The sequence below is a fragment of the Engraulis encrasicolus genome, chromosome 5 (assembly GCF_034702125.1).
Source record: "Engraulis encrasicolus isolate BLACKSEA-1 chromosome 5, IST_EnEncr_1.0, whole genome shotgun sequence".
Taxonomy (NCBI): domain Eukaryota; kingdom Metazoa; phylum Chordata; class Actinopteri; order Clupeiformes; family Engraulidae; genus Engraulis; species Engraulis encrasicolus.
Window position 1 is genome coordinate 34,575,712 of NC_085861.1, and position 25,737 is coordinate 34,601,448.

General features: G+C 44.9%; 2 protein-coding genes across 2 annotated transcripts; one reads left to right on the forward strand and one right to left on the reverse strand.

Annotated features, from left to right (window-relative positions):
• Positions 1-5,086: 5,086 nt before the first annotated feature.
• On the reverse strand, positions 5,087-6,876 carry uts2r3 (urotensin-2 receptor 3). The gene has a single exon (XM_063198173.1). It carries the CDS (start codon positions 6,344-6,346, stop codon positions 5,087-5,089), a length of 1,260 nt encoding a protein of 419 aa, XP_063054243.1. The 5' UTR covers positions 6,347-6,876.
• Positions 6,877-22,125: 15,249 nt separating this feature from the next.
• On the forward strand, positions 22,126-24,106 carry LOC134448502 (uncharacterized). Its single transcript, XM_063198174.1, has 3 exons — positions 22,126-22,207; positions 22,317-22,682; positions 22,773-24,106. Exons 1-3 carry the CDS (start codon positions 22,193-22,195, stop codon positions 23,982-23,984), a joined length of 1,593 nt encoding a protein of 530 aa, XP_063054244.1. The 5' UTR covers positions 22,126-22,192; the 3' UTR covers positions 23,985-24,106.
• Positions 24,107-25,737: the final 1,631 nt, after the last annotated feature.

A 25,737-nucleotide genomic window follows, 5' to 3' on the forward strand; every position in this document is an offset into this window, starting at 1 on the left:
ATAGATGTACACTCAGTAAAGCATGTCTCCACGCACGCACACACACAATGAGGATGTACTGGTCATAGTAGTGGCAGCATATGGTGGCACCTGGCAATCTAACTGTCTCTCTCACACACACAAACACACACACGCACATACACACACACACACACACACACACAATTTTGAAAATCTCAACACACACCATCAGTTGAAAATGTTGACCGAAAATTAAACTGTTATTAAGTCATTATATATCCCACAGCACACTAGTGTTCTACGTAACAGTGGTTGACTATAGGATACTATACACTTATAGCAACACTTATCTCGTCTCTCTTATCTATACACTGGAGCAGAGATGTCAAACTCAAATTTGCTGAGGGCCAAAATCAAAATCTGGAACGAAGTCACGCGTCAAAATAATTTATTTTTAAAAATGGACTAGAATTGTTTGTCCATGCACTTTATACTCATAGTTAATTTTCATACACACTCTTTCCAACATACAGTATATGGGAGGTCAAATGTGTCTGCATGTCTTGTGACACACTAAATTTCATGTTCAAGTCTTGTTACACTACACATTAACCCATTGGCGCCTAAGGCACCTGCATAAAAAGGGTGCTGAATGCCTGAGCCCTTTTTAAGAAAAGCTGCCCTCAGCCTATAAAAACCTAAATATCTCAGCTTCTGAAGCACATAACAATATGCACAAAGTTGCATTTCAACGCTAAGACCCTCATCTTTCTCTAGAATGTGTTCATTCATCTCAAACGAACAGAGATGTTTAATAAAGTTGTCTCAAATCTCATGAGCCTGAATGTTGCGTAATGCAGCTCCAGGCGCCAGGGCCAATGTTGCGCAACGCAACATCAGACATCAATGGGTTAATGGTGTACATGGGCCAACTGTAACACACATTTGAAATGATCCCGCCGGCCGAATAAAATGGCTCCGCGGGCCAGATTTGGCCCCTGGGCGTGAGTTTGACATCCCTGCACTAGAGCATCAGACCAATAGCCTGGGAAATCCCATGCTGATATGCACAATAGTTCGGATCTGAAAGGCAGCACGAATTACATCCCTCAGCGAAGGTACCAGATCTTGCACTCCAATCAGAGAGTGGGGAGGGATGGAAAGGTGATGACTGCAGTTTGTTTGACTAGGTACAACTGACAAAGTTGGCTACGGCCTGTGTAGTAATGTATATGCCCAATGACCTTATTTTGTCACTTTAGCCCAATAAACGGCCATGGGCAATCGTAAACCACACGAGAAATTGCATAGGTAGCTTCCAGGCTATCGAACTTGTGAGATTGTCTGGTGTCAATATTTATTCGAAAAATTGGAATTAACACTGCAATGTATATCATGTAGTATGGAGAAAATGCCGCTTTGAAGAGCAACATGGAGAGTCATCCCATTGCTCCCCCCAGCACGTCCACACAAACATTCTCTGTCATACTATACAGTACGCACACAATTTTTTCTCTCTCTCTCTTTCCCTCCCTTCCTCCCTCTCTCTCTCTCCCTCCCTCCCTCTCTCTATCTCTCTCTCTCTCTCTCTCACAGACACACACACACACACACACACACACACACACACACACACACACACACACACACACACACACACACACACACACACTCATCTGTTAGAATCATAACCACTCTCTTTCCTGTTCTTTAACAGATCCTGTTCTGTGTAAAAGTCAGGAAGGTTTTCTACTGCTGTCCAGGCCAGTATAAAATACAAGATACTGATTTAGTTCCATGAAATACAAAAAATACACACATTATAAATACATATATTTGCAACATAGCACAGTGCACGAGTGTGAGTTCTTTGGGAATATTTTAATAATAGATAGCAAGACGTGGACATTCAACACACAAACATGCAGCTCGTGCCATGGCTTATGAAAAACAGACATACAAACAAACAAGCATGTGAAACCCATGCAGACGTTTCACACAAAATAACATCGTCTTCTCGTTTCAAATGCTTTGAGGGGTCAGCAATAAGGAATAAGGCACATTTGAACCCTTTTCAAATTATTATTATTATTATTATTATTATTATTATTATTATCAACAAAATTATATTTAGGTAAATTAAATAAGCAACAATCCAAAATAATAATTGTTAATAATAATAATTATAATTATTATCAATAATCATCATCATAATCATCATTCTAAGTTCTGGAAAAAATACAATTAAGTAAATTGCACAAAATAAGATATTTGGCTTAAATGCTGTGATAGTTGTCCATGTAAAGTGATTGTGCCTCACCATTAGGGATGCACAGTGCCCCAGTGCTGGAGAATTGCACTATGTGTGGAGAGGGCAACGGGGCAACATGTCCAATACACACACTCCTCTGTTTCTGTGCCCAGAGGCCATCTTAGAATCACGCCAAGCATAGCCTATTCTCTTCTCTGGTCAGACCATTATCAGAGTTATGCCCAAACTACACACACTTCTCTGTTGAGAGACCATTTTAGTCTCACAGTCATGCCCAATTTACATCTCTTCTCTGCCATGAGTCCGTTTTAGGTGAAGAGGAAACATTCATCTCTTTACAATTCAACACTCTCTACAAGTGCCCCAGGCTCGACTACTTTAGTGGGTGCATATAACACTCACCATAAGTTCTCCAGGGTCGACTGGGGGTGTGCATAGATCCATTTCTGTCAGTCAACTCATGATGGAAAATGTCAGCACTCTCATCCCACACTCACCCACACACACTGTGTGAGCTCTGCCCAACGGCGGCTCTTCCGAGTCCATAAAGCTTCCTTAAAGTCTTTTTCACATTTGCGTTGGCCCAAAGCAAGCTGGGCTTCGACTTCGTCATAATACGCCCTCTTTAACGTCTCTTACATCTTTACACCTGTCAACAGCTGTCACCCGGCAGCCCTATCAGACACACACACACACACACACACACACACACACACACTCACACACACACACACACACACACACCTGCACAGTCACACACATACGTATCTGGCCCGAAGCTCCACATGCCCTGCCCTGCCCTGTGCTCTGAGGAGGCTCCAGGCTGGTCACATAAGAACTTAAGTGCTGTGGTATAACACTGTGGCTGAGTTAGCGCTCTGATCGCCGCTGATGTTTAGATATCGAGATGCGATATGCGGCCAAGGTGTTGGCAGGTCTGGATCAGCAGCGATCCCATCTCTCTCTCACACACACACACACACACACACACACACACACACACACACACACACACACACACACACACACACACACACACACACACAGGTTTGTCCCTGGTGAGAGTTGGGGAACACACAGTACAGTCCTCTGCTTTCAACAGATCGGTCCTGAAACACATCAAACCCAGACAGTGGGTGCGCTATGGATGGAGGGAGTGTATGTGTGATGTCGCGTGTGTGTCTACGGGGGTGTGTGTGTGCGAACGTGCGTGTGTGCTTGCGTGCCTGGCAGCCCAGATCCTGCGGTATTTCTCACCTCTGCAAGGATAACCGCATGCAAGCAGAGCTCCGGCGATGTTTTCTTTCCAAGCACATGTAAAAGAGCCTCTGTTGGAACTTTGAGAAAATCTGTTAACGGCACGAGTAACCGTGTACAGATGTTGCGGTTTCTGTGCACCAACACACACACATGCACACTCACATCCTCACACACACACACTAGTAGGTACAGTGCACCAACCACCCAGCTTGTTCTCATCAGCAGCTGTCCCCCTAGGCGGTGTGTGTGTGTGTATGAGTGTGTGTGTGCGCGATAGGTGATACTGAGCCCTCAGTAGCCCTCTGCTGCAGGTTGATTTCAGTGTTTCTTTAGTGGGTTTTGCTGATCAGCCCCACTTTATGGCTGCACAGAGACGATCTGTTCAGCACCACTGTATTGACCCTCTTCCCTCACCGTAGACATGCTGAGCCAGACGCTTCTCTGTTTGCACATGGGCCCGGTCAGGGGCATAGCAGAGTGTGTGTGTGTGTGTGTGTATGTGTGTGTGTGTGTGTGTGTGGGTGGGTGGGTGCATGGCCGTGCACTTGCATACGTGCCTGGGTCAGTGCCACAGCTATGTGTGTGTGTGTGTGTGTGTGTGTGTGTGTGTGTGTGTGTGTGTGTGTGTGTGGGTGACATTGTACTGTACAGCGATGGCCTGGGATATGACTTAAGCATACTGTATGATTGTATCATATCACTACATTGTATAAGGTGCTTGCCTTTACAATATAATTACAAGTCTGCTCTGTTTGGATTATCATAAAGTGCTGGATAACTCTATTAGCGTGTGGCATGGCGCTACATAGCCTATTATACAACACTAAGTGTGTGGAGCTAGTTCTTTTTCTCACAGCAGACGCTATGTACAACACTAAGCTGGTCTTCTTCAGACAGTGTGAGGGGCTAGTTTATCAATTGGCATCTGCAGTACAGCTGGTAATCTGTGTATTATAATATATTGCTTCACTTTAAGCTGTGTGTTTTGGGATATACCATAGTTTTGCATTGTGTGTGTTGGAAGGTTCCATGACATCGGTCCGACAGCCCATTAGTCCGAAGTCCCACTTGTCCGACCATGCACAGTAGAGATGCATGTAACTGGCTCTGAATACCCCATTGGTAAATCGGGAGCATGGGTGGAATTCTTGTTTGATTACAGAGACACACTTTTGGAAGCATATTTGGGACTCCAGAAAGAGCAGCAGAGTGTGGCATTAAGGTAACTAAAAACTTTTTTTTTTTTTAGTAAATCTGAATTTATTTACGAATTAAATGCTGAAACAAATCTGCCACGCTATTTGCAGTGGTAGGGTACCTAGCCCTCTAAAGTGACAGACCCCAGACCTAAAGGCAGTGACATTCGGACCAATGCCTTGTCGGACCAATCTGCCCATCCCATGTTGGAATTTACAACTGTGTATTTTGTATATACTGAAGTAGGTATTTTACTAAATGTTGTTGCCTGTCTTGACATTCACTGGCACTGCCACTAGCACTTAGCATTAGTTACTCTATGGAACTGGTCCTACACTAACGTTAGTGTATGAAACACTGCCACTAGCCTCTTAGCGTATGGCGCCACTGCCTCTGCTAGCGTATGGAGCTCGTCTTTTGACACAAGGGGGCGCTGGAGCTGATGGTCTGCCTGTTCCTCCTGCTCCTCTTCCCTGTGAGCAGCGTGTAGAAGAAGGGGTTGACGCAGGAGTTGCCGTAGGTGAGCCCCGTCAGGATGCGGTTGACCGTCACCTGCGTGCTAACGGGCACCGAGGGCAGGAAGTCCTCCCTGTAGAGCGGCAGCAGCTGCCAGACCCAGAAGGGCAGGAAGCAGGCCCAGAAGGCCAGCACGATGCCCAGGATGAGGAGCAGCACCTTGGGCCGCGGGGCGCGCTGCGTCACCCTGTCCTGGCCGGAGCTCCAGGCCGCGCTGCTCTGGGAGCGCCAATAGAGGATGGCGAGTGCCGAGTAGAGTCCGCCGATGGCCAGGCCTGGCGCCAGGATGCTGGTGCAGAAGAGGATGGTGAGGTACGTCTTGGAGCTCTGCTCGTCCCACGCCGGCACGCACAGCATGCGTGTCCCCGCATCCACGTCACCACCAACGACATCACCGACCGTGCCGCCGTCCGCAATGCCGCCGCTGTCCTCCAGGTGGAGCGTGATCATCATGGGCAGGCTGAGGGCCACCGCCACTCCCCAGGCCAGCACCACCTTCAGCAGGCCAGAGGAAGGCGACACCGAGGCGGCCAGTGGGTCAGCCACGGCGCGGTACCGGTCCATGCTCATGGCTGTGAGCGTGAAGATGCTGGCGTGCATGGTGAGGAGATCCAGGCTCAGCAGTAAGCGACAGCCCACCTCACCGAAGCCCCAGTCCGGAGTCAGGCTGTCGTAGACAATAAACGGGGCAGTGGAGAGGTACAGGAGGTCCGCCAGGGCCAGGCTCAACACCTGGAGGTGCAGGGAGGAGGAAGAAGAGGAGGTGGAGGAGGAGTAGGAGGAGGTGATGGGGGAGGAGGAGGGAGAGAGGGACGGGGAGGAGAAGGAGGAGCCAGGCAGGCAGCAGCAGCAGCATGGAGACGCAGACGACGGAGCCCCGCCTCCCCACAGCCGTCTCCTGCGGCCCGCCCTGGTGCCGCGCCGACGCAGCAGGAGGAGGCCGATGGTGTACAGGTTACCCACGATGCCGAGCAGGGAGAGGAGTGAGAGCAGGAAGCAGAAGAGGGCGGTGGAGGCAGTGCTGGGGGAGGGAGAGAGAGAGGGAGAGGAGGAGGAGGAGGAGGACATGTTAAAGAGAGGCTCGGAGGAGGAGGTGGGAGACGGGGAGGAGAGGAGAGACACTGAGCCCAGGAACTCCATAACAGCAGGAGGTGATACAGCACAGTACAGTCTTCAGAGTTCTACAATTTCGTTGTCCGTGTCAGAAAGAGCTACAGTCACAACGGGTCCGTGATAGGCTGCAGTCTTGTCTTTCATGAAGAGCTACAGTTGCTGCTTATCCTTTTTGCAGTTTTGTCTCTCAGCAAGAGTTAGTCACCACTGGTCCCTGTTAGGCTGCAGATTTGTCTGTCAGCAAGAGTTACAGTCACTGGTGGTCCCTACTTACTGTTGTCTTTCTGCTTTTGTGCTGCATTCACCACAACTCGTCCAGTAAACCAGCTTTCTGTCACCTGTGTGACAGCCACTACTAGTCACCACTCTGGGTGTCCCTCTGGCACTAAAGTGGCCACTGACAGACCGCTCCACTAGTCCACAGCTGCCTGTGCCCACTAGTTGGTCCAGAGCTGTCTGTCCCCCAGTGTCACCTCTCGATATTCAGAGATGTCTGTCCCCTTTGGTGTTCTGTGACGTTGGATCTGGGTCCGTCCCCAGACGTGCGATTGTCCCCAACCTCGTTCTCTTATCTGTCAACTCCCAGAGAGTAGCATGGTACCAGGTGCCGTGCTTACTCGCTTCCCCCAAGTGGCCGCGGTAACAGTCACCAGCCCACCTTTTGTAAGAGCCAACCTTTAGTTAGAGGTAGTGATGGGTCAACAGGAGACCTGTAGAGGACAAGACAGACAGGTGACAGGTTAGTCTGTCATCTCCAAAAAAGACAGAGAATATGCACACGCATATCAGTAGTGCAGGTGCAGTTTAAGAAAAAAAGTTAATGATTAAGGTCCGCAACACTAATCAATGCTCCAAACGGCACTTAATGGCACTTAGTCCTTTATCACAGCTCTTATCTCCAAGAATATTATTCTCTATATTCTACAAAAGGTACTGTGCTGGTAGGCTACTGGCTATGACTATGGATTTAGCAGACATGACAGCTAGAAGACCTCCACAAATGAAAGGGACACGAGAGTGAGAGAGGAAGAATTTGGCATGGCATAGCCTACTGTTCCTTGGAATTACCTTCAAAATATATAAAGGTTATGTTTATGATTGTGAACTCACTGGACATGGTTAAATGTGATAAAACAAATACCCTATGTCTGTGTTATTTCAACAATCGTCTGGAATATAGGATATACTTTTGTAAGATATATTGTGCTGGGCCCACGCGTCTCGGGTCGTGTTTATTGCGGCTGGTGTGTGGTGTCTGCGTGGATACTCGTGCGTCAAGCTGTCACCACATATTTAACGAATCTAAACACCGTCTTCCCTGCTTTATGAAATTCCTCCAACTCTCGACACCGCTGTGTTGCAGATGAAAGAGAGGAGTCCGGCGCCGTTAAACACTTGACTGGGAGTTGGACAGCGAATTGTGAGGGGGGGGAATACAAAATATTGCATGACAGACGAATTAATGTGCTATTGTGTTGCACTATAAGGGGCGGTGTGGTCATATTTGCATGATAGTTTTAATAGCACCAATGCTGTCTTACAAAGCTTGAGTTTGTGCGCTAAGTATTAATTTCACGCTTTCAGACCCCTGCCTGGATTAGCCAATCGTCGGGGTTGAGCGATTAGTTGTCTGTAACGTTATACGTGTCAAGATCAAAGCCACATCACTGGTCAGAGCTGGGTCAAGTGGCTGACCCCTCTGTGCGGGGTTAAGCGCTACTGTGAGGCTATGCGCGACCAAGCCGTCCCCTACTGTGCCGGGGTGACCGCGCTTTAAAATAGCCCCTTTAAATAATGAGTGGCACCACGGAACATCACACACTTGATTTAACTACACACCACGTTCCAACAGTTGGCGCGCAAAGCGCAACAGGGAACGCAAATAATATCGGGTGGCCTATAGGCTATGGGCCAGGGGTTAGCCGTTGTAGACCGACAGGCTCAGAAGAATTGTATTTGTAAATCTATTGTAAAACAAACTACGAAGCATTTTTTTGTCAGCGAAATATATTGCAATGTATTGAAGCGAGATGTATTGAAATGTAGTCTATATTTTTGTCGTAGCCTACATAAATGAAATAATCTTAGTTCCCAAAAATACATGTGCATGATGGGGCAATGCATACCTTACGAATACACTATTAAATTGAGCCTGTTTTCTGCTACAAAACAAAACAACGCAGGGCCGTGCACGCGCATATTTTATGAGTGGAGAAATGTAAAAAATATATTGTCTAATCTGTTGGGTCTCTTTATGTTGCCTATAGGTAGGCTAACGTTTAGAGCAAAAAATATATCCTTACATGAAGATAGCAGATTTTTAAACTCACCTTGTAGGTTAATCCAACATGGGTGTGTGCCATCCACTGTTTCTCCACAGAGACGGCAAAATCAAAATACTCCAGTTGGTATTCATGTTCACATAATCGGAAAAAATATATTTTTAAAACGTTCAAAATGCCTCTGTCCATTTTCTTGTCGCTGTCATTTAGGAGAAATAGACATCAAAATGCTTTCAAAATAGGCCTGGTTTAAAGGTTGGATAACTGGCTCACTCGGAGATGATCTCTGAAACTTCCTTCGCGATGAGTGGCGGGGTGCCGCGTGCGCTGAAACATTTCATCTGTCTACAAGTCTGCCGAGGGAGGAGAGAGAGATGAGGAGGAGGAGGGGGGGCATGTTCCCAGCAGTCAGAGAGCATTACTCTTTTTTTTTAATTGCCAGCCACCTGACATGGCAATTTGGTCATATTTTTCCTGAAAGTGCAGATTAAAGGGTTGTGTCGTCGATTGTATAGATTTTGGATGAGTTTGAGCCCAGCATCAATATCTTGGAGTGCGTTATTTTTTTTTGTGAATGGCGCACAAATGTTATGCCTACCAATGTCCGTTCTCTACCCGTCCAAGACCAACTATGGGCAGACTGTATTTAAAGACTAGTAAATGTCAAAAATTACTGTTTAGCCTACCTCATTTCTCCACCTAAATAATTTGCTTCCCGCTACTCACACAGGCCTACAGTATTTGCTCACTTGTTATGTGAATTCTTTCAATATTAGGAGAACAACTTTATTATTTAAAATGTCTGGGCTTGCGTTTTTATAATACTACAGTGTGAGAGATTTAAAAGTTTGGGTAAATGACGCAAATGACCATTTAAAGATGTTAAATATCATTGAAAAAAATGGAAAAAGGCAAAAACAGGCCCATATATAAGACATTTGGCCAAGAGACTGCATTCATCTGGTTTTGCATTTAATTTGGTATGCTCTATATGGCAGCTATACATTGAAGTCAGGCCTCTATAAAGTAGACTATACGCTACAAAAAACATGGACAACATTGCATTCTAAACTAAAGGCCCTACTAATCATATTAGGAAGGACATTGACATGGTGGTGTTATGGCACATGGCAATGCACCGTAGCATGTTTGGCCCCTTTACTTGCTGTTCACCCGTCACTATCATATCCAATAATCAAAGCTCAGCCAAGAATTAAAAAAAGAAATTGTGTGTGTGTGTGTGTGTGTGTGTGTGTGTGTGTGTGTGTGTGTGTGTGTGTGTGTGTGTGTGTATGTTGACAGATAGACACTAATTGGCATTCTGTCAGTGGGAGTTGACTGAGACCCTCAACACATCTCAACTGTGACATCCCAGACTAAACCCACCTAAACTTCATACTCTCAGTGGTAAATGCACCACAGCAGATAATAGTCAATTAATTAGGCCAACAATATACGTTTATAATGCCAACATACTGGATTACATGCATCAGAGATCTCATCTGAGACTCAGTATAACTTTAACAACAATTACTTCCATTTTAATTTAAGTTTTGTTATTAATGCTTTTATGCAGGCCACTTCAAATCATTGAAAAACACTGGGATCTACACATTAACGGGATTGGACAATTTCAAGCACGCAAAAAAAGGTTTCAGCAATGTGGTGCGGCGTTCCTTCTGAGGGTTAGGCTCTGTGAAGATTTAGTCGTAATGTTTTAGCCAGCCATGTACAGTCCATCATGTGTAAATCTCTGAAATTAGACCTCCTTTGAGGTATTTTTATTTCAAATAGTCGTAAAGTGCATCAGCTGGCCAGTACACACACACACACACACACACACACACACACACACACACACACACACACACACACACACACACTTGCATGCTGGTTCCTGTAATCCTGTAAAATCGCAGTGAGTCACAGCGCTGGCGGTGTGGCGGAAAGCTTCATGCGGTGAGACCGTACACACACACACACACACACACACACACACACACACACACACACACACACACACACACACACACACGTGAATGGACCAGAGAGTTACGGCGCCGTCATTTCATGAGCGGCGATTATTACACTCCCACCCGACTTCCCTCTATGCCAATGGCTACACACAAACATAAACATACACACACACACACACACACACACACACACACACACACACACACACACACACACACACACACACACACACACACACACACACACGTGAGAGCCAGAGATGTTCTGCAACAGAAGCAGAGTAGCCAGCACTCCGCTAACACTAAATCTCTACCCTCCCTCTATTCTCCCAGCTCTAAAACCACACACACACACACACACACACACACACACACACACACACACACACACACACACACACACACACACACACACGCACGCACACGCTCTCTCTCTCTCTCTCTCTCTCTCTCTCTCTCTCTCTCTCTCTCTCTCTCTCTCTCTCTCTCTCTCTCTCTCTCAGCTCTTTATGGGAGAGAAGCTGCCGTAGTAGAGTCCCAGCTGAGCTGAACCAAAGCCCCAGATGTGCAAAGCAGAGTGCTGGAGAAACGTTAGAGGCCCATGCACTAGCACCTTCCTCTGTGAAGCTCCGGAGACGACCATAGGCTAATCTGTCGTGAAGGACAGGCCTCTGGGGAAGTTTATAGAGGGCTCATCTGTAGTACTGTATGTGGGATTATAAAGGTTTATCTGTAGTGGGATCATGACAGTTTATCTGTTAGGCCCATACATTGATACCACTGCGGTCTTTAGATGCCATCTGTCCCAAGATGTCACCTGTCAACTCATCTGTGCACCTCCCCTCGGTTCAGAGCCTCCCCTCGGTCTTCAGACATCTGTAGATGGAGGAATGCAGTTCATCTTCACACTCTCATAAAAGAAGTTGATCTGCAATGAGAGATATCCTGCTTTACTTTTTTGCTCATCTTTGAAAAACGTTTATGCGCCCGTCGTTGCCACAATACACATGCTAAATGTCAAGTTCGGACATCTGCAGATGAGTGATGATTGATCTACACTAGAGATACATCAGCGCCTTCGCCTGACTCTGCTTTAATGGAGTGTGTGGTGGTTTTTTTTGGCCTTATTCTCGTAAGAATGTTTATCCAGAGGGTCAACACACCCTCACTCTCCACTTAAGACGCTTATCTGGAGTGATCAAAATGGACCCACATCAACACCTTCTGCTGCTGCTCTAATGGAATCTGTGGTGTGTGGAGTCTGTGTTGCCTGTGTGTGTGTGTGTGTGCGGGTGCATGTGTGTGTGAGTGCGTGGACAAGTTTTTTCTTCATTCATTGTTGTGTAGATATTTATCTGTAGTAATATAAATACAGTTCACTGGTATACATTTAACATGCATACCTTTTGTAGTTGCTGGTCTAATGTCTGCTCCTTTAGCGATTCAATCAGTAGGCTGTCAGCATGGAGGCTGACAGACGGACACACAGGAGCCAAGCAAAGGTCACAGTGTGTGTGTGTGTGAGTGTGTGTGTGTGTGTTTTGTGTGTGTGTGTGCGCGTGTTCACGCTTGTCTGTACATGTGCGTATGTCTGTGTGAGGGAAAATGTGCACACCACTGTTCATACTGTATGTAAGTATGTGCTGTATTTTTGTCTGTGTGTGTCTGTGTGCTTGTCTGTGTTTGTAGTGAGAGGGTATATGGGTGTGTGTGTGTGTTAGTGTGCGCGAGAGAGAGAGACCTTGTGTGTGCAAGCGTGTGTGTGTGTGTGTGTGTGTGTGTGTGTGTGTGTGTACATCTGTGTGTTTGAAGCTTGAGCATGAGATGGACAGACACAGGCCGTAAAGGGGAGGCAGGAGCAGCGGTGGCGACGGCAGCAGGGGAACATAACATACCTAGCACCACGGGGAGCGCGGAATGTGGACAAATACCTGGCACACGCCGGCCAAAATAGGCAACCCAGGGAGGGAGGGAGGGAGAGAGAGAAAGATAGAGAGAGAGAGAGAGAGAGAGAGGGATAAAGGGAGACGGGAGGTATAAAAAGACGGGGATTGAAGGAGAGAAAATGAGAGCAGTGGAAGGAGGAAGAGAATGGGAGGTGGAAAGAGGAGGAGAGAAGATGGTACGAAGAGAAGGAATGAGAGACAGATAGAGGAGGTATGAAATGAGGGAGAGAGTACCGGAGGGAGGGAAAGAAGAATCAGAGAGAGAGAGAAAGGGGTACGTAAAGAGCGGGGCAGAGACAAAGTATGGAAAGAGGGATGAAAGAAATGATGGAGGGAGAGGGGGCTGTAGAAAGAGGGAGAGAAAGAAGCAGAATGACAGGAAGACAAAAGAAGTTAAGGAGGGAAAAGAGACGGGAAGAGAGGATAGACAGGAAGATGGAGAGAGAGAAGAAGGGAAAGAGAAGGGGAGAAATAGAGAAGCAGGGAAGGAGAGGGAGAGAAAAGGACAGAGAGGGGGAGGGAAAGCAATTCTTGCCCACTGTGGCCATATGATTGCCGTATACTTAAATAATAACACACACGCACACACACACACACCTCTAAGGGGAGAGTAGCCATTGAAACATCACAGAAGTGGTGTCTAAATTGGGAATTGGGTGGTTGGGGGAGCTGGAGAAGGTAGGATTGGACAGACATGTGACAGCAGGGCTGGACTGGTAGTCTGGCATACAGACCATTTTCCCAGTGGGCCACTGGTCCTCAGGGGGGGCTGATGCTGTTTTTTGGTCTTAGGGACCGGCCTTCAATTTAGAGGTGGTGGCCCATTGGTCCATCTTCAATATTGAAAGTAGACTGAACCAATTACTTTGTATCTTTGGCTGCGGAGTGATTATTAGATGTGAAGTCATTCTTAGAGTGTTGGGGGATACCCTCACTCCTAGTGACGTGTAGAACGCCTCTTGTCCAATCAGAAATTGTGAAATAATTACACTGGATCTAACTATTGTATGAAGTATGACAGCAGCCTTTGGACAACCAAATGCCCGGGTTGTTATTGTGGTCCCAGTGCAGCCCTGTGTGACAGAGTGAATAAAGGGATGAGTGAGAGCTGGAAATGTGTGTCAGTGAATTGGCCGTCATACAGAAGAAGAGCGGAGAGAAAGGGGAGAGAGGAAAATGTGACCCAAAAGAGCCGAAGCTGTTGGAAGTCATGTCCAAACCATGAGCTTACACGGTGAGGTCAGCTCAGTGGAGAGAATAGAGCCAGCGGGATGTCCACAGACAGCAACAGTAGCATATGTGGATGTGGACGGGGAATGGGCTGGGACACAAGACAGACACTCGTAGCATATGTGGACTGGTGGTGAAATGGCTGAAACAGAATAGCCTAGAAACACTCGGCTAGAGAATAGTATGGGACCATGTAGGTAGGTGATATAGAGCAGTGTTTCCCAACCTTTTTTATCCTGCGTACCTTCTAAGCAATTTTGTCATATGATGAGTAACCCCTCACTCATGCTCTACATCGGTTCCTCTATCCCAATGTGACTACACGCCTATATTTGTTATCATTACATGTTTTCAAAGTACCCATTGAGGTATGCTTGTGTACCCCTAGTGGTACACGTACCCCTGATTGGGAAACACTGATATAGAGCACAGAATAGAACTGAAGACAAACACTATGAGCCCTATGTGGATCGGTGGAGAATAGTTTGGGACGAAATTGAGATGTTAAGGTCAGATTAGACTTCTGCAACTGCGCTCGTCAAAACTCGTGTGGGAGTGGCCACGAACCAACATTGTATTCATGCATCTTCGAGTTCTGAGAGGTCTGAGGTCTCGTCGCGAGCCACATTTGAAATTGCGCGATTAGGCTACTTTCACTACATTGTAAGCACTGCGGTCATTATTAAGCAATGTTGCTTTCTATCCCGGTTAGCTAGGTATTTTCACACAAATTGCAAAGGCAATGCACTGGTATCATTATTTGACATACCTAGTCTGTTTTCACGAGCAGAAAATGCAAGCACAGTTGATTCTGCCGATGTGTGTTTACATTCGGTGGAGGAACGGTAGTAAAACTGCAGGCATTGTGCCACGAGTGTTCAACTGATGCATTGTTTGTTACTTAGCTTGTAGCTCCGTGTATTTACACACATGTACACACAAGGCATTAATAAAGTTTTTAACAGAATACAGCTCTGCTCTCGCAAACTACTGGCATTGCGCTGCCACAAGAACAGAACAAGGAAGTAGCGAGACGACCAATCATAGCGCCTTTTTGTCTGCGTACTCCGCGTCCGTCCGACGGATAGTTAGAATTTTTTCGAGGCACTCGACGACGGGCGCAGAGCCTCTGAGAGGGGGGCGTGGACTCGCATAGACAGAAAACGGACGGACGCAAAGGCTATGCGTCCGAAGCATAAATCTAGCTTTATATGTCCAATATAGTTAACCTGTTGATGCTGGATGCTGCGTATATGCTGCATTGACCTGGGCGCCTGGAGCGACATAGACGCAGATTTCAGGCTCATGAGATTTGAGACTTTTTAAAAATAAAAAATGTGGGTATGTTAGAGTTGAATGAACACATACTAATACAAGAGAGAAGCCAAAGACTGGCTCAATAGACACACTCCAGAGACCCACATTTAGCTGAATTGTTTTTTACGGTTATGAGAACTTGATTAGTACACAGTGCATTCCTACTTGACATAGACAGAAATGTGCTTTGTATTGAACACCACAGTGCGCTTTGCATTGAAAAGCTGATGCTGCAATGCGTGTAAAGCACCAAACAACCACGTCAGCAGCCGTATTGGGTTTGGCGTCTAATACTCAAGGACACACTGACCTACCCAGAAGCAGGTGTCATAAAATCAGAAACCTTTCTGTTTTTCAATGGAGCAACGGTCGCCACTACCAGTCAGCTCAACAAAGATGAGATATATAGACATCTCTATCTGTGTGTGCAGTCAGTCATCTGTCAATACCAACAGTAACAAAGTAGATTTACTACTATTCAGTTAGGCCAGTTCTATAGAGATAACTACTATGAGTGTATGGAGTTAGGGTTAGCTCAATAGACACTATGATTGTTTCCCATGAGGTGAGCTCAATAGAGAATAGAGACAGGACAAAACTCCCATCTTCCCATCACCCCATAGTCACCTTGGCCTATAGGCCACTGTCCTTATCTCTCTCACACACACATACACACTTTCTCCAGCTGTGTGTGTGTGCGTGTGCGTGCATGCGTACGTGAGTGTGTGTGTGTGTGTGTGTGTGTGTGTGTGTGTGTGTGTGTGTGTGTGTGTGTGTGTGTGTGTGTGTGTGTGTGTGTGTGTGTTTGTGTGTGTGAGCGGGAGTGTGTGTGTATGCATGTGTGTATAGGTGTGCGTGCGTGCATGTGTGGGTGCACGGCTGCACGCTGTATTTGCATGTGTAATCAGTACAGTGGCGTCTGTCAATATGCACCCTAATGAACCAGATATGAGTTATGGACCGTCACGCGTTCTTCCAGCCCTCATTTCACTTCTCCTCAACAAACATCCTCTTCACTTAATGAAGACACTCATCTACTCCCTGCTAGGCAGAATACCCACACAACCCATACGTGCCTGATACTGACATCACAACCAAATACTATATACATGTAAAGAGGATTTGTATAATAGAGTGAGCATTTGTACATTGATTTGTACTTTGCTTGAAGGTTTATTATTTTAAACAGGTGGAATACTCGTTGAGCAATGTTTTATATATTATATAAGATAGCCCTGCACAGAGTAGTGCATGCTGCAGAAAAATCACTGGCTCCATCCTTCCAGGGCTGCAAGATATATATGCAAGAAGGGCAAAGACACGAGCACAAAGGATTATGAAAGACACATTCCATCCTAGTCACTCCATGTTCGAAAGGCTGCCCTCAGGGAAACGACTACGTTCCATAAGATGTAGAACAGAGAGACTGCGTAAGAGTTTTTTTCCCTCAAGCCATCCGCTTTTTGAATTAAGACAATAACTATTTTTAATTATTTTTTTATTTTATTATTTTTATTTTTTACCATCCACAGCACAGAGCAGTTGCAATCCCCATTTCACTGCCAATTGTGCTTGCACAAGGAAGCACGTGACAAATAAAAAAATCTTGAATCTTGAATCTTGAATCTTGAACGTACTGAACGTTTACAGCAAGGTTATAATTTTCTATTGTCAATTTAGTTAGTAAGGCACGCATAGGCTATTTATTTGTACAGTTGTATGCACATGTAACCTAGGCCCATAAACATTGTATATAGTGTGGTATATAGGACTATGTGTCCCATGATCGCCCAGTGTTTGGACAATCAATGGGAATTGGGGTTTGACCTCAGGGGCTTGTGGGTAGTTAATATAAGTTTGTAACAGGTTACAGCACACACAGATGTTGATGTGAGTTTTATCATATAAAAGCTAAGTCTTATCCAGCTGTCGTCGCGTCCGTCATTCACTGCACAAAACTGGGACTTGACACATGGAATGTAGAGTATGTATGCTTACTTGCAGTATATTGACATATGCTATAATAGTGGCCTATAATAGTTTCTTACAGTATTGAGGTTTTATGATTGGGCATAGCCATGTAAGTTTTTAATTATCTTTTTCCTGGGTTGTATTCATCTGGGTTGAGGCAAGAAAAATGTATTCTATCGTATTGAAATTACGTTTCTGTCTGCATGGGAAAGTAAGAAACGTAATTTCAATTCTTTGTATGACCAGTGCATGTAAAGAAATTGGCTATAAAACCGACTTGACTTGACTTGAATAAACAAAATGTAATTTGTCATTTGGAAAAATGAGATCAACATTGGACTTTTTCAGCCACTATTAACTTCATTTGAAGAACAGTCAACATGGCCTATGATGAAAGATACACCATCCCTACTGCGAAACATGGTGACGGACCACTGATGTTATGTGGACATATGAGTTACAAATGCACTGTACTGTTGGTCCATACTCAGAGAACGATGAATACATTAACTTGTGAAAAATACTGACGGAAACTTGACAGCCATCAGCCTTGAAGCTGCACATAGGACATTTTTTGTGTATGCCAACATTACAGTAATCCAAAACAGAAAGAAAAGTCAACCTGTCATTAGCTTCAGAAAAAAAGGGTTGTTGAGTGACCATCTCACTCTCCTGATCTCAACATCATTGAGCCACTCAGGGGAAACCTCAAACATGAGATTCCAGCAAGACACCCAAAGATATTATAGGAAACAAATATTCTGCCAGGAAGAATGGACCGTTTTGCCATCTGAGAAAATTAATAGCCTTATCCACAACTACCACAAACGATTTCAAGCAGTCATTGATGTTTAAAGGGGCAGCATACAGCATCAGAAACTAGGGTTTATAAACTTCAGGGTAATTTGGGTAGTTGGTGTTGTGATTATGATTTTGAAGGATTAAACAGAGGGGATTGCTAAATAAATGTCTTTAGCCAGTCACAAGCAATAATTTAAAAAAAGGTTTGTATAGGCCTAATCATTCACATTCTATGAGAAATAGGTAACAAATACAGTCTTCAAGTTTTGGCAAAGGACGCGCTCAACTTCTTGGAAAAAACTAAAGTCTTTGGGTGCGCGATAAAATGTATCAACTTCAGGAAGAAAAATCTGCACTCACAAACTGCGTCTCATTATTTATTTATATTACCACCATGTGCAAAAACCAAACGGAGTACCACGCACTGATGAAGGCTTGATAGCCAAAACGCGTTTGCTTTTTGGATATGGTGGTAATATAAATAAATAAAGAGATGCAGTTTGTGAGTGTGGATTTTTCTTCCTTAAACAAACATAGTCTGCCAGGGTGTATACAGTAAATATATGGCCACCACTTGTAAGTAGTCAACTGGCTCTCTTTCGGTCGAATGACACACACACACACACACACACACACACACACACACACACACACACACACACACACACACACACACACACACACACACACACACACACACACACACACACACACACACACACACACAAACACATGGCTGCTGACAGCTTTTGCTGGGTCTGGGACAAGTGGGTCCCCCCACTCACTACATACAATGTAATGACATCCCAATTCTTGGCCCTCAGTCAGCTTTCCCACATGCACGCGCCCACACACACACACACACACACACACACACACACACACACACACACACACACACACACACACACACGCAGGAGCATTGATTAGTGATCTCAATGCAGGTAGACTAACAGCGTGATGGCTGGCTGTCTCATAACCAGGTCTGTAAGTCGTACCGATGAGGGACCAGAAAAGGGGAGAGTTACTGAGAAGAGACAGTTACTGGCAGCAACATAAAGTCTGAGCATCCGCCTCCTTCCCTCCCGCTCACAAAGTCTCACAGCAGCACAGCGTCCTTGGACTCTGCTGCTGCCTACATTATGTTAATTAATTCTTGCTTCTGTTTGACGCACGGTTGACAAACAGCCCACCTGTATGCCCGTACGCCTGTACGTCCATGCCCCCAGAGCCTTCAATTTTAATTAAATGGGCGGACGTTTTTGCGCGCATAACAAACGGTCGTGTTTTTCTCCCCATGCGACGCTTGATTAGTGTGACTGGAGATGAGTTATTGATCCATGTTCGCACGCACGCACGCACGCATGTGCGCGCATCGATTCATCATTTCACCATAGGGAAGCTAATCTGTGTGCCGCTTTCAAGAGCTCCTGTAATACAACTGTAGTAGTACTGCAACAGAACACACACACACACACACACACACACACACACACACACACACACACACACACACACACACACAGTCAACACCCGACTTGCGACTGTAACTGGGAAATTGACTCAGAAAAGAGTCTTAACTAGGGGATCGATTAAAGCATTCAGCCATTTACGGTTAACATACAGGTTACTCATCTCTGACATGTAGGGATGTTGGGGCACTGCATGCACATGGGAAGCATGAGGGGTTTTCCTCAGCTCACTGAGTCAGTGCTGCAGGCCTGAAACCAATGCAGGTACCAAAGCCCACACTTTACTTACACACTGAGCTCTTGAACATGGCTAGGTGAATGAATGAATGAATGAATGAATGAATGAATGAATGAATGAATGAATGTTGGTGCTCCTCTTCTCTGCAGAATCTCAAGTGCAGGTGTCCCTGTACATCAGTGTTTTTCAACACAGGGTTCGGGATTCCATGTGGGGTCACCTCAGATTAAAATGGGGTCGCCGGAAATGTCTTGGTCTGAAAAAAGAGGTGTTATAACATAACTACACAACATTCTGATAAACAATTGTATATATACCACATAGAAGTTAGGGACCCCCACCTGCCAGCGGGCCACTGATTGTCCAAAAGTGAACAGTTACAGAATTGTGACACAATGAAAATGTTCATCTGTCGTGTTGAGTACAGTTGGTAGACATGTCACCTTTAATTCCTATCTCCTAATTATGACACAGTCGATGTAAATCTATCAAAAAATTTGCTGTTACTGGGGGGGGGGCACAGCAACCTGTAGCCTAGGGGCCCCAGGACATGTTAATCCGGCCCTGCCCATCAGCTGTTATGAAGTACTTCCTCCACTCTATAGTTTCTTAGGAGTAACCCAGCCGAACACTTCCTTCATGGCTATGTGTGAGACTCAGAGCCTATGTTGTGTAAAAGCGTCTGGGAACTCCTCTCCCACACATCAGACACTTATAGCATGAGTCATGACGTATGCGGTATGCAAAGGTTTGAGCACCCCTTTGAACATCATAATTTACTGCAATTGTCTTGGGGTTTGCGAGCCTCTGGGACCTCCTCTTTGACTCCCACGATGAAACACATCAGACACACCTCCTCTATACATTGTGACTGAGTCACACACATTCTCCATACACTACATTAGGAGTAAGTGCTGTGGTCTAGGTGTGTGAGTTGTGACAATCTTCATTGTGTACAGTGTATATTGTTAAGTCTTTGCCTATTCTCCTATGCTGTTGCAGAGTGTCAAGTATAGTTAAATGTTGACAAATGTATAAACAAAGGAAAATACATTAGAGCCTCTGGCCCAAGTCCTACTTTGTTAAGAAATACACAACAAATGAAAACATAAATTTATCAATAAGTAATAGTTTTAAGCTGAAAGACTCACAAATGTGTTTTTCCCCCCGGCTTTTGTGGGTTCTGAGGGTGACGAGCAGTAGACACATCTGTGCTGCAATGATGCCATCTTTGGCCAAGTGGCAGGCAAGGCACACACACACACACAAAGGCACACACAGGCATGCATGCATGCTCAACAACATCAATAATAATAATGATGATAATAATTATTATAATAATAATAATAACAATTAAGAAGTGCTTTGTGAGAGTGTATTTTTAATAATCTGGTTCACTATGAAACATGACCTACAGCTGTGAGACACGTCCCAGTCAGCTGTGGAACTTCAGTCAGTGCTCTGCTTCGTCAGGCTGGCGGTAGCCCCCTGGTACTAGACTCTCTCAGCCTTGATACTGCCCTGGTGTTAATGAGCAGTTTAAATGGTCGTCATCAGAATTTCAGAACACAAACAGATTGGAATAATTTTGTTGTTCCAGTCAAGTTTTTGTTTTCTCAATTTTATTATATAAGATGAATCCCCCAACAGCCATCCCAACATTCAGCATCAAGTAGGTGTAACCTGTCAGAGAAGAAGGTTATTTCTCTTAACCATACAAGGTTTATGCTTGACCCAAAATCCATCCCTAACCGTAACCGGTCCGTAAGGAAATGCAGGCAATGAGCAAAGAAATGTCTGCCTTGGCACTTTAATGAGCAGAGTTTTGCAGATTTGCTGAGCAGAGATTTGACTGGATACCTTGATCATGTTATTTTACCTATCTCGACACTATCGTCCAATGCAAAAGTTGTGCACACTTTACAAGTAGGACTCTCATTCATTTATGGGTTGCCTATACTGTGGGATATACATGTACATACTGTATTATACTAATAAGTAAGCAGCTCCTTTAGTGATTTGAAAATGTGAGATTTGCAAATGTGTAGGTAGGCTACGGGGTTGAGGTATGATCAAAGACGGTCTATTATGAATTAGAATTAAAAGAATATTTGGTATGATCACAACCATTTTGACAGGCAACAGTCAAAATGATGCTTCCTCACTTCTGCCACCTTTTACTGTAATATAATTTCATTTTAATTCCCTTTTAAAAAAATGTACTATGAAAAACTACATAGGCCTTGGCTACTATTCAAATATTTTCCATTTACCAGTAGGCCTAGTTAATAATAAATCCTATTGCTACATTTATTTAAACGAAAATATGTTTACTTTTCTTTATATGATATACAAATCCTTATTGATTTATACACATTATATGATTTGCTTCAGAAAAAAACCCTTGATCTTGTATTTGAGCCTAAAAATATATCTGTTATTTTTTGAATTTGTACACTGACTTGGCTCCCCAAAAATCAATGACATCACAAGCATTCTAAATTCTAATTTCCAAAGTTACCATTGGCAACCCATTCTAAACAATTAGAATTTCATCTTTTGATGAACTTGGACAGTCAGAACTCCTGCTTCTCCTGGCAAAAACACAATATTTTGGACATTTATTGGTCAAATTCTTCAATGAATCTTCTAAGGGTAAGCCACAATTTGTAACTTTCAAATATTTTTTTAATTTTAGAATTTCTTAGATTAAATTTTGTCAATTTAAATTTACTTTAACAATCCCTAATCATTTTTCCTGTAGGGTAGTAAGTGCCATTCTCTGAATGGCTGCTATGGCCTTAGAAGGAATGCTGCTCCATCCAAATGCTTTCAAGATTACCATGTCGAAGGCCTGAGCTTGTCTAAAAAGAAATGTACCCAAGCCTTGACTGCTGGTGTGAAAGGCGACAGATCTACTGCACAGGCTCCTCACCTACCTGTCTCTACTGAGGTTACTACCAACATTGGTCGTGCCCCACTGATCCTGCGCATAAAAAGAACTGGGCTTCCAGGGTCCCGCTGTGAATTCATCTCAGAGCTTGTTTTCCCCTCCATGCAAGAGGGATTTATTGGTGGAAGCAAGCCAGCTCAGCCACTGATTTCAGGAAAAGAACAGGCTGATGTACAGGTGAGGTGAAACTGTTTGGTGCCATTACATAATCTAAAATGTATTCCATTTGCACCACATACCCTAACATCTATCTTTATTTCCCTCTAGGAAATAAACACTGGAGAACGTCCACTGGTGGCCAAGGAGAAATATGGTGTGTCAAAGACAGCACTTGAGGAGACACTTGAGGTTTCTTCCATCTTACTTGGCCTTGGACCACATGCTCCCCAGCAGAACATCCAACAGGTTGGATCCACAGTCCAGGGAGCTCCAGTAGTTCAAAAGAGGAAAATCAGAGAACACCAGGATCATACCTACTGTAGAGTCCATACCCAGGGAAGTGCCATCAATGGCCATGTGGAAATCTGTGAGACCAAAGGTCAGAGAAAGAAGCAGGCCAATCCTTGCCATGTCATTCACCGTGAAGTGCAGATCCAGGCCCTGCATGTCCAACAGGATGGGGACCAGAGAATCTCCAGATCAGGACTCGATACCCAGCCAGGTGACAGAAGCAGCCACACTACCAACTGTGAGACCCAAGGACGAAGGCGCAAACAGGCCAGCCCTCGACATGCTATGACGGATGCAGATGGCAGAGTGTGGATGTCAGTGGCCTACTGCAGTCCTGTCCCGAAGCCGCACGCACCTGTCATTGATGCGAACTCTGCTGATGTGAAGACTGTCCAAATGGCTGGATCCACAGCCCAGGGAGCTCCAGCAGTTCAAAAAAGGAAGTTGAGGGTGCATGAGGATCATACGTATTGTAAAGTTCGTCACCAGGAAAGTGCCATCAACGGCCGTGTGGAGCGCTGTGAGATCAAAGCTCAGAGTAAGGAGCAGGTCAACCCTTGCCACATTGTGTGTCCTGAAGTGCTGACCCAGGCCGTGCGTGTCCAACAGCCTTGGCAGCAGAGCATCTCCACATCAGACCATACCCAGGCAAGTGCCATGTATGGCCATGTGGGAAACTGTGAGACCAAAACACAGAGAAGGAAGCAGGCCAATCCTTGCCGTATAGTGCCCCGTGAGGTGCAGATCCAGGCCCTGCATATCCAACAGGTTGGGGACCAGAGAATCTCCAGATCAGGCCTTGATATCCAACCAGGTGACAGCAAGGGTCACGTTGCCAACTGTGAGACCCAAGGACGGAGGCGCAAACAGGCCAGCCCTCGCCACGCTATGACGGATGCAGATGGCAGAGTGTGGATGTCAGTGTCCTACTGCAGTCCCACCATGAAGCCGCACGCACCCATTCCTGATGTGGACAATAGTGAGGAGCTCATGTCTGGACAGCCAAAGAGAAAGAGAGCCAGGCGATGAATTCACACAATATAGATAACAAATAATACAATATCATCATGAACTGGTATGATAGTACCCGACAATAATAAACACAATTTAAAATAAATACACTTAAAATAAAATAAATATTTTACACTGCACTGAATTTGATATTGGCCTGTTGATTAACTGTTAACTTTTGGGTGTTGTACAGTCAAGGTATAAATTGGGCGATTTGGTAGGCATTCTTAAAATATAGGCTACTTTTACATGTCAATGTGCACCGTGTAGGATGGTGGCCAGAGTAGGTATTGCAGCTATGTTGATCATTGAAACTGTCCTGCCCATTGTCAAATTTGATATTTTCATGAATATATACTAAATAATAAATCCCTATTTACTAGTATGACCAAAGTACAGCAGGGTTTTGCCGCTTAAAATGCCTATTTCTGGAAATTCAAAATGGCGGACCATGGAGAAGATCCCCTTTTCATGTATGAGAGCCCTATCTCACGCCTTTCGTAAAGTCTTCACGAAAAAATAGAGTAATTTTTGTGGTGCATTCACGTTATTGCCCGCCTTTCGTAAAGTCTTCACGAAAATAATAGATTAATTTTCACGCTGCCTATTCACTTGAATTGCCCCACTGCTGCTATGGTTATCCAAACGTCTGCAGGAGCGGGGAGGGGGTGCTGACAGAACACTGCTGATACACTCGGGTCTCACTAATTCGACGCCCTTTCGGTAGTTACGCCTTATGTCCCCTAAACCTAAACCTAAACCTTAACCCTAACCTTAACCCTAACCTTGTCCCTAAACCTAACCCTAAATTGCTTGTTTCAAATGTTTGATTACCATGTGACGGTAGGCTACCGAAAGAGCATCAAACTAGTGGGTCGCTAGGCAACAGTCGGGCAATTCAAGTGAATAGGCAGCGTGAAAATTAATCTATTAATTTCTTGAAGACTTTACGAAAGGCGGGCAATAACGTGAATGCACCACGAAAATTACTCTATTTTTTTCGTGAAGACTTTACGAAAGGCGTGAGATACGGTTGGGTATGAAGAGTGTAATTTTCCCAGTCTTAATGAATACTTCAATGTAATGATGGTGGTAAGTATTTGTTTAAAAGGTAATATTTGTGAATGGGCAGCAGGAATTCTGGAAATGAACTACTAAAACCATTACACGGTGCACCTTTAAAGGGTTGGTCGCAGCCATTTAGAAAATGCAGGCCTAAATGGTTCCTCACGCTCATTCTCACACTGATTGCAAAGTCTGGCATCCAATGTGCCTATCAAGCCCACTAAGGCTGGTGTGGGATTCAGGATGAATTTGCTAGGTGAATCACTTTGCTACGTGGACCAACCACATTTCTACTGCTGTGCGACTTCTCTGTGTATTAATCCTCAGTCGCCCGCTAAAGAGACAACATAGGCTACAGTAATACACTATTAGATCTGCATCTGGTCTAAAACCTAAGGTGCATGATCAGGGGTGGCGACGGAATATGAATCTCTTCTGCCCTCTACTGGTGTGTCTGTGTCATGCACTTTCCCCTTTTATTTTAGAGTTTACCTCCATTATAGTAGCTTTCCTTACCAAAGTTAAATCCAGCCAGGTGCTGTAAGTAGGCCTAACTGAAGGATTCAAGAAATACTTTAAGGTCGTTAAAAATGATCGGTGATAGTTTTAGTAGGCCGAGTAGCTACACCACTCAGTCTTCCGCCATAGTTGTTTACAACATTGTGATGTGAGCTGAGAGTGCGCCTGGTGGTCAACGTGGTTACAG